Here is a 12,805-nt window from a genome sequence, read left to right as displayed (position 1 = left end):
TGTAGATAAGTCGAGAAACATTTCAGTCAACCCATCTCTGTAACATTACGAAAGCATCGTTTTCGTTTTACATTCGTAATACCCCAACTTACGTTATATTTATAATTAAATTATATGTTTCATTTGTATATGTGATTAAATATAGTGAGGAATACCTAAAACAGGTTTAGAAAAAATTGAATTATTAAAAATCTCAAGCTTGAAGCTGACCGTTGTTGCAGAGATTTACGCGATTATAACTGTATCAATTACTAGATAATCGCATTGCTGAGAGCGTTGAACCGCTTGTGGTAATTTCAGAAATAATAGATGACTTTTTTGTGAAATGTATTGTATAGAATGGCAATTTTAATGATCGTGTATAGAATGGCAATTTTAATGATCGTGTATACAATACAAAAACAATGGTATATACTTATATTTGCCGGCCTTCTAAAAATTCGTACGTTTCTTGAGGACAAGTCACGATAATTTAATGGCCACCCCTTTGCATTCCATATAGGTACGCTGTAAAACGGGCCTTAAAACACTTACTAAACACTTACTACACTTACTAAAATATTTTTGAAACTAAAATGCGTTATATAAATAAAAATCAATAAATTTAAAATCTGTGTTAGGTAATATTTTAATATCACAAATCGAGGTCAGACTTAAATCTATATTGCATAATTTAAACTCATATGTCAAAGGAAGTAGGAAGTTCTTTACACATTCAATAGGAAAGTGTTTCTATGAATATTGACAAAGATTTGAACTTTAGTCATTATGTATATACTTAAATTGCTTATATGCTATTCAGTATATAAAGGTTATGTAAGGATTTTACTATAATTGCCAAATTATTAATGAAATCGTAAATAAAATGGGGACTGTTAGTGTAATGAATCGAATCAGTTAAAAAAATCCCGTTTAGCAGTGCACGAGAAAAAATTACAAAACTTTAATTGGTATACTAAAATATATGAAAATATAATTATGAGCATTTCAGGATTGCGTATAATGTTGTCAGTATTTTGTATAATTGTCCAGAAATTCTATCGGGCAATCAACCTGTGTCTTCCAAGAGCTAATTCGTGTTATCGACAATAGTTGTTGTTGAGGGTTCTAGAACTAATATGGTCTATAACACATCACTTCTAGAGTACTTCGCGAGGATAACAGACTTGGCTGGGTTCAACTGGATCCACCCAAGGATCCAGTTGAAATGACTCGCTCATTGTAGGATCAGCCTGCGCCGGGGTCCGCGGAAGGAATTTGGCTTATTATCTCAAGCTGTGTCAGCCTCTACTAACGTACAAAGTATCTATTTTTATATATGTAAGTTAAGGTTATATTTTCTTTGTTTAAAATATATAATTAATAGATAAGCAATTAAACCAAGCAACCAACATTAACAAGCGACGGGCTAGAGAAAAAAAAGGTTCCGGAAATACGCCGATAAAATTAGTAGTCTCCTTTTTGGGATTTAAAAATGTCTTATTTTACGTTTCACAAAGAATAGTTTCGAAAAGTATTTTTATTATTACAAACACTTACCTCTAAAATAGTTATACGATCTAGTATAATTTGTGTCTCCGTTTCTTCTTTAAAAAAACTGAGATTGTAGTTTTTACTAACCTGTGAGTATTGAAGCGCGAATTCCGCGATGAGCGAATGTGCGCTGTGTGCGAGCGGAACGTGAAGCGTGAGCGGGGCGTCGCGCGACGGTGTCAACTGCAAAGTACCAGGCGCAGGTGATGATGCGCGTAGACCCGAAAACGACAATGACCGACGTACTATGAGACCGCCGGGACCTGGGAATGAAGTTTATATTTGAAGAACAGCGATCTCAAATTAAAAAAAATAATAATAAACAGCAGGATCATTGACGATGATGGTCATGATCTAGTTGGCAAGAAGGATAGTGATTGTGTGGGTGAATTGATTAAATGTGGTGTATCCTTAAAAACAAAGTGTGTCACCAATAATCGATATATAGTTTTAATAATTATTATTGTAATATAAAAGCCGAACAAGAGTAGTATGGCCTTGTGACTGTATATCGCACGTATATATATATATACGTGCGACTCTCATCCCTTAGGACGTAGATTAAGTCGCCGTATGTGTACCAATGGACTTTCTACCTATGTCTAATGTCTATGCATGTAACTCTCGCTCCTATGTATGTCGAAGAAAAACATGGGGCAGGCACAGAAGACTGATAACCTATTTGCTTATTAGAAGAAAACAAATGATCACGAAACAGAAACCAGGTCCTAAAAGGTTGTATCGCCACTTTATTTAAAATTATACTTTATCAGGAAATAAAGTTTACCCAAATAGTTGACACGTGTGTTAGGCGCAGAAGGCCGATCACCTTCATATTAAAAAACCTGAGATGGAGACTTTTAGCACCACTTGCATGTCTGTCACATCTAAGTCTTTATTATTACTCCACCCACCTTTAACTCCAATAGATACTCCACTGTGAGACACAGCTAGCACCGCATTCTCTCCTGGCTGCATTCTGGCAGAATATAATCTGGCAAAGTAGAAAGGCCACTCTCGAGCCATTTCAATGGCCTGACGTTTAGAAGCTGCTCTCACTGGCCCATTTTGAGATCGTAACCAAGTGTTGCCAGCTCGCCGTTCAGCTGTACTGATGCGTAGAGATGGCAACGTCGATGTTATGTCACTTACGATCTAGAGAAGTATGTGTTTTATTATTATGAAAGAGGAATTAATTATTAATATACTACTTAAGGAGAAAATAATTAAATAATAATTAAAAATTGATAAATAGAAAATTAAACCAAGTTTCAAAAGTTTGGTCCCTGTGGCAGTGTACCTTTAACGCTGGCAACATTTCCTCGCTGTATTGCGATACTTATTCGTTGAGCGAGGAAGTCTGGGGTAACTATCTACCAGGCGCCAACTTAAATCTTTAATTAGCGCCTGTGCACTTCAACCTCAAGAGTCTCTACTCCAAAGGGAACAAAATCAAAGGTGGAAAGACTTATATATAGCCGTATATTGTTTAGAGCTACATTAATAGCCAAGGAAAGTTAGTTGGCGAATAAAAAGCTATAGGGAAATAAATAAATTGAAACTGTGTCAACTGAATGATTATATAAAGCTTTAAAACTAACCTGTGCATATAATAAATCTAATATGGCAGGGTCGCTATACGTTTCCAAAGGTGAAAATACTTCCTTGCGCACGCGCAACTTCCACGGCACGCGATGGTAGGTAAGAAAACTGCGATCGGATGCCGGCAGAAAGGCTGCTGGAGCTGGTGTATCTGGACAAAGTATTACTAATGATTATTATGGATTTTAAGTTTATTAATTTACTATTAGTTATTTACATATATTTCGGTAGCGTAATTGAGAAATGGTCGCGAGGAAATTAGCATGCCCTTGACACAAAAAGGCGAGCGCGTGTACTACTACCTACTATAATACATTACAAGTGATCACGAAGCAGACAAATCTGATGCCCAGACCTAAAAGGTGCCTGCCTGGGGTTGAAAAGTTATTTCTAGTAGATTAAGCATATTATTTTGGAAAATATATGGAGTTATTACTTACTTTCCAGATGTTCAGTTTTATCTGTAACATGTGTTGATACGGACTGTCTCCTCTCAGCTTCTAGTTTTCGGTCTCTTTCCTTCTGAGCCATGTGGGTTTTAAATGTGGGGCGATCGTTGCGTTTTAACGTGTCTCCATTATCTGGCGGAAACATGACATCTCTTCTTGGACTTTCTCTTGATCTTCCCATCAGCATGTCTCGTGAATTTTTCCTACCATCAAACCGTTCAAAATCATCAAACATAGCACGATCGTACGTGTCGCTCTTTCTTTCCGTTCGCATTGGTGACATTTCGTATATCTCTGATGCATCTCGTCCCGAGAAGTTATCATGATTTCTACTTCTGTCACCAATTTCTGAGTCCCATTCATCACGACCTTTATCATCGTAACTTCTAGTCTCCGACTCATCGCCCCAGTCATCACGACGTTTTTCTCGTCTATCTGCTGTTAGGAATCGTGCTGCTAGGTCGTCTGCTTGCGATTCGTTGTCATCTTTTCTACGTGAGTTCCAGTTGGCTAAAAAGTTATGACGATCGTCCACTTCTCTGTTCTGATGAACACCAAACGTATCTCTGTCGCGACGTAATTGCGCAAATGTTGAGGACGTGTCTGTCACCGATGGCGGTGGTGGAGCTGGCTTATCAGGTGGTGATGGGGGAGATTTCGGTGGAGGGGGGGCTGGGCCAGGAGGAGCTGGGGGTAATGGAGGTGGTGGAGCATCCCAACGAGCTCCACCCCCTAACTGCCTCTCTAGCATTAATTTCCTAGTGTCTTCTAATTTGTTAACAGTTCTAGGTGTTTCTGCAGCTGAAGACGAGCTTCGGACTGAATGGTTAGCAGTAACACGTTCCAACCTCTGTCGCATTTCTGAGCTGAGCTTTAATTTTCCAACACTGCCTGGCGATGGTCTTTGTGCACCAATTTCAAAGCTACGTCTGGCTGTTCTTTGTGACGGTGGTTCTCTGTTGGAGGGCGGTTGCCCGTCAACTTCAAATTCTTCCCACTCAATGCTAGGTGATGCTTCTGATCTTGATCTACCTCTCGGTGGCTCAGGGTGGAACTCTCCATTAGTCTGTGCTTGTGGGGTATGTCTCCTCTGAATCTGTCGCATTTTGAATTTAGTAAAATCTTGTGTGGTATCTTGCGGAACTGCGTCTTTAGGCGGTGGCCATCTCCATTTTCCAATTCGAACAGTTTTAGCTCGTCCATAAGGATCTAAGAATGGTCGCGCTTCGGAAGGGTCCATTTCATGTAGTGGAGGTGGCATGGGGGGTGGTGGGGGTGGAGGAGCGCCACCAGATCCGCTTTCATTTGATTCACGCCTCATTTTCATCGAATTCCTCGGTGGCGAATGTACTTGAGCATGCACAACGGTGGAAGACCGAACTGGTGATGTCGGAGTAGATTCAGATTCTACCACTTGTCCAGCTAGCAATGATTGTAATGCCTGATTTTGAGCAAGTAGTTGTTGTTGTATCTGTAAATTTTGAGCCATCGCATTTTGAAGGAATGCCCTTTGCAAATTTTGATGATAAGCATTAATATCTACCGTTCCCGGCGGAGGAAGGTGAAGACCAAGTGCCGCGGCTAACGCTTCAGGAGTGGCCGGCATTGACGGCATTGAAGGGGGCATAGAGATTGATCCGTAACTGAGGGCTGACGTATTCGCTGAAGCAGATCTTGGTGTGGCTCCACCGCCTTTAATTGCACCAGATAAACTTTCTCCATCATTGAGTCTTTTTAAACTATCATTTAAGAATATTGGGTCAAAAAGGTTGGTTATGTAATCGTCAACAGAATCTACATTAGATTCTTTTCTGCTCGGTTGTTTATCTTCCTTTCCTCCACCTTTTATGGCCCGCTCTAGCTTTTCTTCTGAGTTTAGAATTTCCAATTGCTCATTATAGGAGCAATTAAGAATGTTATCTATAAAATTATCGTAGTCTTTACCACCTTTGATGCTTGCAGCGAGTGATCTATAACAAATTGATATTTTACCAAAAGTATTTTAAATAAACGGTCATGATGCTTTCACTCCTTCACACTCTTTCACTCATTTAGTTACATATCAACATATAGCAGTAAACATTTCTAGAAAAATTACTAACCTGGCATCCGATAATTCATCAATGTTAGGGTCAAGTACGGGCGAGAAGAGGTCGTCGAGGAATTGATCAACATCTGACGCCTGACTGGGCACGCGGACTCGACGCACGTGGGACGCTAAGCTCGGCGCTTCTGATGTATCCGACATTGCTGATGATCTGTTCAAATGTAATTACTAAATTCAAATAATTTTTAATAATCATTAGTATTTTTTTATACCGAAATAATACAACGTGCGAGAATCATGTTTGTTTATAGGATTGGTTTATTGAATAAATACTAAATAAATAATTTTTAAATTGAGGAAGGATCTCCGGATTATAAGCTTTATATGCGTTACTAAGGCAGTTGTTGCATGCAGGATTATTACAGATTTAGTTGTGAAAAAATACTCACCGCACACCACCAAACTCCGAGCTCTTTTCAATATACGCACGACTTGACTGCGAACCAGCAGGCGCTCTTTTTCCTGCATATTGGGACTTAATGTACCGGGAGGGCAACACACGTGAGCCTGTTCCATAGTCATCTCCTCCTTTACTACTTGCAACACTTGGGGCTCCTCCTAGCCTCTCCACTGAGTGGTATCTGTCGTTTAACCTGGACTGCGACAATCCTAAATCTATTAGCTTTGATGGCGGAGGAACCGGGTTATCTCCTAATAAATTGTCAAGAGATCTACTGCGGACTTTATCAGACTGTTGTTCAAAATAACGCTCATTAAGCGCTGATTCCCGTGATAGAATATCATGAGATACTTTTCTGGAATATTCATTATGTTTGCGCGGTTCTTCCATTTTCCAGTTATATTCGGAAATATTCTCTTCAATGGATTCCTGGAGGATCCTTTGGATACTTGGTGAACGAGATTTTGGAGGCTCTGGCGGTGGCACCTGTTGAATATAAATGAATAAGTTAGTGTAAATGAATGACCGCGTTCTAAATAGATATTTATAAATCCAACCAAATACTTACTTGTGGTCGGTGTTGCCTCTCGGTATCAATAGAAGAGGCTCTAGGAGGGGGCGCTGGAGGCGTCTGACGTGGGACTGTAAGCGTACGTTCCCGCGGCGATTCAGGCGTACGCGTGCGTGAGAGTGTGTGTGCATGCGTTAGGACGTGTGAGGGTGGTGGGGTAGATGGCGTATTCGCTCTTAAGGGAGAGGAACGACCAGCACAGAGGGATGAAAATGTCTCCATCTCACCCACTGCATCCAGTACGTATTCGCAACCTGCCCATTCTGAACAAAATGTTTTTACATTAATACCTAAATGCTATCTAGGGCTATGGAGTACCTTTATTGTAAAACTTTTTTTGATGGTTCTGAATTAATTTTTTTTAAATCGTATCGCCATACAATTTGCATAACATACTACATTTTTGTTTATCTATTACAGACTAGGGATATTATAGGTACTTTATGTTTTCTAATTTTCACATCGGGATTAAATCTATATTTTAATCAAACATGTTACAAATGTATTAATTATTTGATAAAATTATTTATCATCTACTATAAAATGAAAATTGGACTTAGTTATTGTTAACAAAATTATAGTATAAAATAATATGTTTGGCGTCTGTTAATTATAATATATTAAAATAACTAAAATACGATCTCACCAGTAAGTTGGCCATTATGTTCCATGGTTAGTGACCAACCGGTTGCATCGTGTGTTACACCAGCTGCCGCAAGGGCGTTGGCTGCTGCGCGCTCACATGTTGTCCACGCCTCTACACATACTTTCTCTACACGATCTATAAAAAAAAACATAATTTATGGACGTTCATAGACTATAATATATTTAATTTTTAATCTATAGTTCCCGTACCATCATAGACCGTCAATCACGTACATAATTAATAATTGTTGTCTTGATTTTAGGTTTTCAAGCTGTAAAATAACGAGTTAAGCCTGATGTACACAGACCCGAGCGGTAACGCAAGTTCGGCTGTACATCGAGAGCAAACAACGTCTATGGCGAGAGAACGTTTAGGTATTAGCTACCGCGGCTAATAAATAGACTACCCAGTCAGTTAGTGGAAAGCCTAACATTAAGCAACATAAAAAAGTAAATTGAAAAACTATTATCTGTATTTTTCGCGTTCCTAAACAAGACTGTTATAGTTTTATTTATACAAACCACAGCGGGTTTTCTATTGTAACATATTAGGATTTTAGTATATTATCCTTAAAATTAAATAAAATATAAAAATGTACATTTTAAGTGAACTTAATCGACTCAAAACAAACATGAATTATTTTATTGTTAAGGATACACAGGACAAATTATAGGAAATTCTAAAGCAACGAAATTCATTTATATATATTTTTTTAAGCTATTTCAACTCTTACCAGTAGGCAGATGCAATGCTAGCGCTGGTCTAGCCTGCTCACTTGCTGCCTTCCATTCGAGAAGAGTGGGCGGGGCGCGTCGAGCAAGACCACTTGCCCGAGCTGAGTTCGCTTCGCTACCACACGCCAGGCGTAAAACACGCGCCTTATCAGGACCCTCCCAATGCTCTGATATGAACCGTACCAGGTATCTGTAAAAAGAAGCGAGTATGTAATAAAAAAACGTGTTTTAGTTTGAGTATTAATGCTATATAAATCGGCCTAAACACCTTGAATATTATGGTGTATTGATATAGGTCAACTATGCTGCAGAACCTTTGCTTATACAGAAGTGTAGGTGTTGAAGGCAATCCCAGTAATTCTAATATGAACTCTACAAAGTTTGATTTATTAAATATGTGTGCATTCTGTGAAATTCTTAAATATTGGACAAACACTTTCGTTAGAGTTTTCCATATTTTCTAATATTTTAATCGAAGTAATCGAAGTGCTTTAAATAATAGAAGATTTTAGTTTTACTCAATAGTAACCACTCGCGTCCAACAATAGAATATAAGCGAAATGCTATGTAACCGTTGAAGAGAGTGTCTACTATACTGACTATACTCTCGGGCCGTAACTCCGACGATTTAAGAAATAGCCACGCTTAAAAAACTAAGAAAGTCTGAGTGAGCAAAATGTTCATCCTTGGCTCGTACAGTTACTTTAACATTATTTGGGGTTGCTTCGGAAGAAACAAGGCTGCCAAATTGCAGTACTATATGTATATGTATATTTACGAAAAAAACATACTTGTGTAAAGCAGCCCCCGGTTGAAAAGCAGCCAAACAGTGCGCAAGAAGTGGTAAAACGCGTGCGCTTCCATTTCGCTCGCTGGCTTGGTTGCATAGTTGTACTAGAACCTCATCACGCAGGCCACGGGAGCTGATCCCACGGGAGGCTATGTAGTCAGCTATCATCTGAAATAAGTTTTTAGATCAGAAATATTTTAGAAATTTATATAATTAGAATGACTTTGGGCACCTTTTTAATTGGTGTATGTAAAAAAGTCATTCTTGATTTGAATTCCTTTAAAGCAAACTTAAAACGGTTTTCTTAACAGATAAAAGTCTGGTGTATTTCCGGGAACCTATACTAGGATCTTTAGGCTGAAATTGTGACAAACATGTGTATTACCATTACCTTTTGCCTTGTTTCATTTCCAGAATTCGATTCGTCACACCATCTTAAAATCAATTTAAATACTGCTACAGCATCATTGAAATCTTGATCTCTGCAAAAAAGATTAAGGCATTCTTCAGTTGCTAGGTATAATTTGGTACATGTTGTTTGTAAACAAGTTAAATTTTTATGAGTCTCCATGTTTTATTACATAGCAATACTCACCTTACAGCAGCTTTAGATAAAAATGGTTTGGTGATGGGGAGCTTTCTCGGGCTGAGGTGTCCGCCATCCGCGAAGTACACAGAACTGAACTTTGAGAACGCAAATTGCTGGAGATCTTTAGGCAATTGGATGCGTTCCTCTTCACAGTAAACGTCTGATATCTAAAAATATAAATTATGAAATAGATCAATAATATGTACAGAAGAACCACATAGACCAATTCATCATATTAAGTGATTAAAAGATTTGCGCAGCATTCCTCCGAACGATAGAAACATTTGACTTTGAATCAAATGCATATGAGGTAAATAAATATATACCTACTACAATTTTGTGTTGTAAAGTACGTCATTCCTTTTATAATTTGTTATTAGATGATGGTAATATACATAATATCTATAATATAAAATGAATCGCAAAATATGTTGGTAAGCGCATAACTCGACAACGCCTGGACCAATTGTACCAATTCTTTTTTTAAATGTTCGTTGAAGTCTAAGGATGGCTTTAAGAAAAATTCGAATAATTTCCGGGAAAACCCTAAAACACCCATTTTCTTTTTCCCATACAAACGTTTTGTAAATAAAATGTAGAGTCAATTTGAACTTTATTGCTATTCAATAAAGTTCATATTAAATTACAAGCACTCACTCAAACAAATCGCGTTAAAAAAAGGATTTAATTTTTGAATTATTAATTTAATGTCCCTATCTGAGCAAAATTATTTGAATACATACTAATAGGAAAATATATCAATGAGGCACAGAATTTTTAAATATTTGTCACTTTTAGGTTCCCACTATACTTTAAGATTATTTTCCAATCAGGTTTAGTTGAAGCCCTCTAGCAGACATCCCAGTCGGGGTTTTTTAGTGGGACACAGAAGAGTGGCCAAAGTTCGTGGAAGCGAAAATACTTTGGTCACCCGAGCTGAACCTCACACATCGGCCTATCATCAGGATGATGGTTCTGCCATGATAATTTTTTGCGCCGACAATAAAATTGGTAGGAACAAAAATCTGCCACATTTCAAATCCTTTTGTCCGATAGTTATGGATAGAATCGAATAAAATTAGTAGTGCTACAACCTTTTTGGGTCTGGGCCTCTGCATTTGTTCATAATCATTTTTCAATCTAATAGACAAGTAGATGATCAGCTTCCTGTGCCCGACATACGCCATCGACTTTTAGGATCTAAGGAAAGCCGGTTTCCTCACGACGCTTTCCTTCGCCGTTCGAGCGAATGCTAAAAGTACTCAGAAAAGTCCATTGGTATCGACCCGGACACCTAGACACCTAGAGCTATACAAACACAATACACCTACATCTGGGCTGATTTATCATGTAATTTATAGTATACCTTGGTAATATTTCTGTCAGAATGAGGGGGCTGCCACTCTTCAATCTTGGAGAGTATAAACGCCAATTCCGCTGGTACTTCCAGAACTTGCAGGCTTTCAGCCTTTGCCTTTTGCTCTGCAGCACGCCGTCTATTAATTCAAAACAATTATTCACACAGAAAGATATTGTTCCGCAGGCTTAGATATATTTCATATATGAACTTTCGGTGCTCAACCAATGGCACAATTTATCCTTACCTCGAATAACACATTCATAATATCATTTAACCGAATGTGAGCGAAAAGTCTTTAGGGTATATATTAAAACTTTTCGTGGTTTTTCAAATATCAATAAAACTAAAAAGAAAATAATGTAATACTTACTTAGCTGCGGCCTGTTGGGCTTCTAGTCGCCTTCGCATCTGTTCCTTCATGGCCGTGACTCGTTTCCTCGCCTGCCGACCTCTAACTAGAGCCTGCGCCTTCACAACTCCATGCCGTGCCACAAGGAACGTTCGCCGGTCTCGTGAACCCTTCCACCATGACTGAATCCGGACTGCTGAGTGACGCAGTTGGTAATAGCGTTTCCTGAGGGAAATAGTAATACGGTTATTACTATTTTGTCTAGATCTTTCTAATATTTTCTTCTGATTGTTGCTGTTCTGGTTAGAAAATTCAAATCGATTTTAATTAAATTTAATTGGGTTTTAAATATATAAATTAATAATAATATAATATAAATTTAATTATTAAAAATATAATTTAAAAAGCGTGTATGTATAAAAAAACTAGTGATCGTAGTTGAAACGGAACTGCTCCCAATGTTTAAATATAAAATTAATCTTAATCTAAAACTTTTAATATTTTAGGTACCTGGCAAGGAACCCTCTAATTTGCGCCTGAAGCTTGGTCGCGGCGGCTCGCAACTTGTCAGCCCGAGCCCGCTCCAACGCTCGGTGAAGCGCTTCGCGTATAAAAACCCGCGCTGCGCCCAATTGAAAATCGGCACCCACTGTAAAGAAATATGATACTTTCACTATTAAACTTCTTTAATACAACATATAGATACACAACTGTAGTTACACGGTAATTAAATTCCTAAATGCGCTATTCAAATTAACATGAAACAACGATAAAAAATACAGTGCACTGTGACAATTTCAAGCATTGGGCTTACAGAATTTTTCATACACGTATAATTTGTTCATAATTAAACTCACTGAGAACCATAGCTTTATAATTATTAGATTTTTCCTTCAGATTTTTTCTGAATATTGTTAGTAAATTTTTCTTTTCATCATCCTCCGTTGATTTATTTTCGTCTTGAGTATGTTTCAGTGATAATGTTTGATTCACAGTAACATTAGACTTTATTTCGGACTGATTTATAACTTCAGATAGTTCCTCCGAATATGAATCCCTTTTAGATTTCTGAGCTAGTATTTTTACAATCTTACTCCATTTTATGTTTTGTTTGGAAGTTTCCTTTGTTTTATTTATTTTTATTTTGTCCACAATTTTTAATTGCCACGTTGGTTTTTTGTCTACTTTTATCGGTTCATCATTTTCTACTTCCTCCTTTATGATTGAAGTCACATCACTTTTGTCTTCTTCTGTCTCGCATGGTTTCTCTATTTTTTCATCCCCCGAACCAGTATCCCAATCTTCATCTACAATTTCTTCATCCGTATCTTGCTGTTCATCCATTCTTTCGTAAATTTCATCCTCGGTTTCGTCCATTCTGTATAAAGGCTATGTCACACTAATTCAATTCGATAGCATTACATATTTGATGAAAGTTGGTAATTAGTAAAGCAATTAAATTCAAATCATACCTAACTGCGGTTCGGTTAGATAACATATAACGGCAATCTGTATTATTATGCACCTAATAATTGCCCCATTTGTGTTATGCATTCAACAAATGAGCTAATTCGTTTTCTTTACTTTCTTTATTTAATGAGACAAAGCGGTAATATACAATCCCATAAAATTCTAGCGAGCAGTGTTGACCTAGTGGCTTCAAATTGCGACTCTC

General features: G+C 37.8%; 1 protein-coding gene across 1 annotated transcript in view; it reads right to left on the bottom strand.

Annotated features, from left to right (window-relative positions):
* The window catches only part of LOC123708744 (unconventional myosin-XV), a 69,910-nt gene that overhangs the window by 31,074 nt on the left and 26,031 nt on the right, over positions 1–12,805 (bottom strand). The window contains exons 9-23 of the mRNA XM_045659603.1: positions 11,641–11,779; positions 11,152–11,355; positions 10,788–10,917; positions 9,428–9,588; positions 9,224–9,314; positions 8,834–9,000; positions 8,042–8,232; positions 7,309–7,443; positions 6,660–6,925; positions 6,081–6,577; positions 5,687–5,842; positions 3,576–5,554; positions 3,135–3,286; positions 2,448–2,688; positions 1,621–1,796 (exon numbers count right to left, since the gene is read on the bottom strand). Of these exons, the coding sequence (XP_045515559.1) occupies positions 1,621–1,796; positions 2,448–2,688; positions 3,135–3,286; positions 3,576–5,554; positions 5,687–5,842; positions 6,081–6,577; positions 6,660–6,925; positions 7,309–7,443; positions 8,042–8,232; positions 8,834–9,000; positions 9,224–9,314; positions 9,428–9,588; positions 10,788–10,917; positions 11,152–11,355; positions 11,641–11,779 (4,685 nt within the window). The remainder of the gene's footprint in view (positions 1–1,620; positions 1,797–2,447; positions 2,689–3,134; positions 3,287–3,575; positions 5,555–5,686; positions 5,843–6,080; positions 6,578–6,659; positions 6,926–7,308; positions 7,444–8,041; positions 8,233–8,833; positions 9,001–9,223; positions 9,315–9,427; positions 9,589–10,787; positions 10,918–11,151; positions 11,356–11,640; positions 11,780–12,805) is intronic.

Source organism: Pieris brassicae, chromosome 4 (genome assembly GCF_905147105.1).
Source record: "Pieris brassicae chromosome 4, ilPieBrab1.1, whole genome shotgun sequence".
NCBI classification, from domain to species: domain Eukaryota; kingdom Metazoa; phylum Arthropoda; class Insecta; order Lepidoptera; family Pieridae; genus Pieris; species Pieris brassicae.
This window is presented reverse-complemented; position numbering and strand designations above follow the sequence as displayed.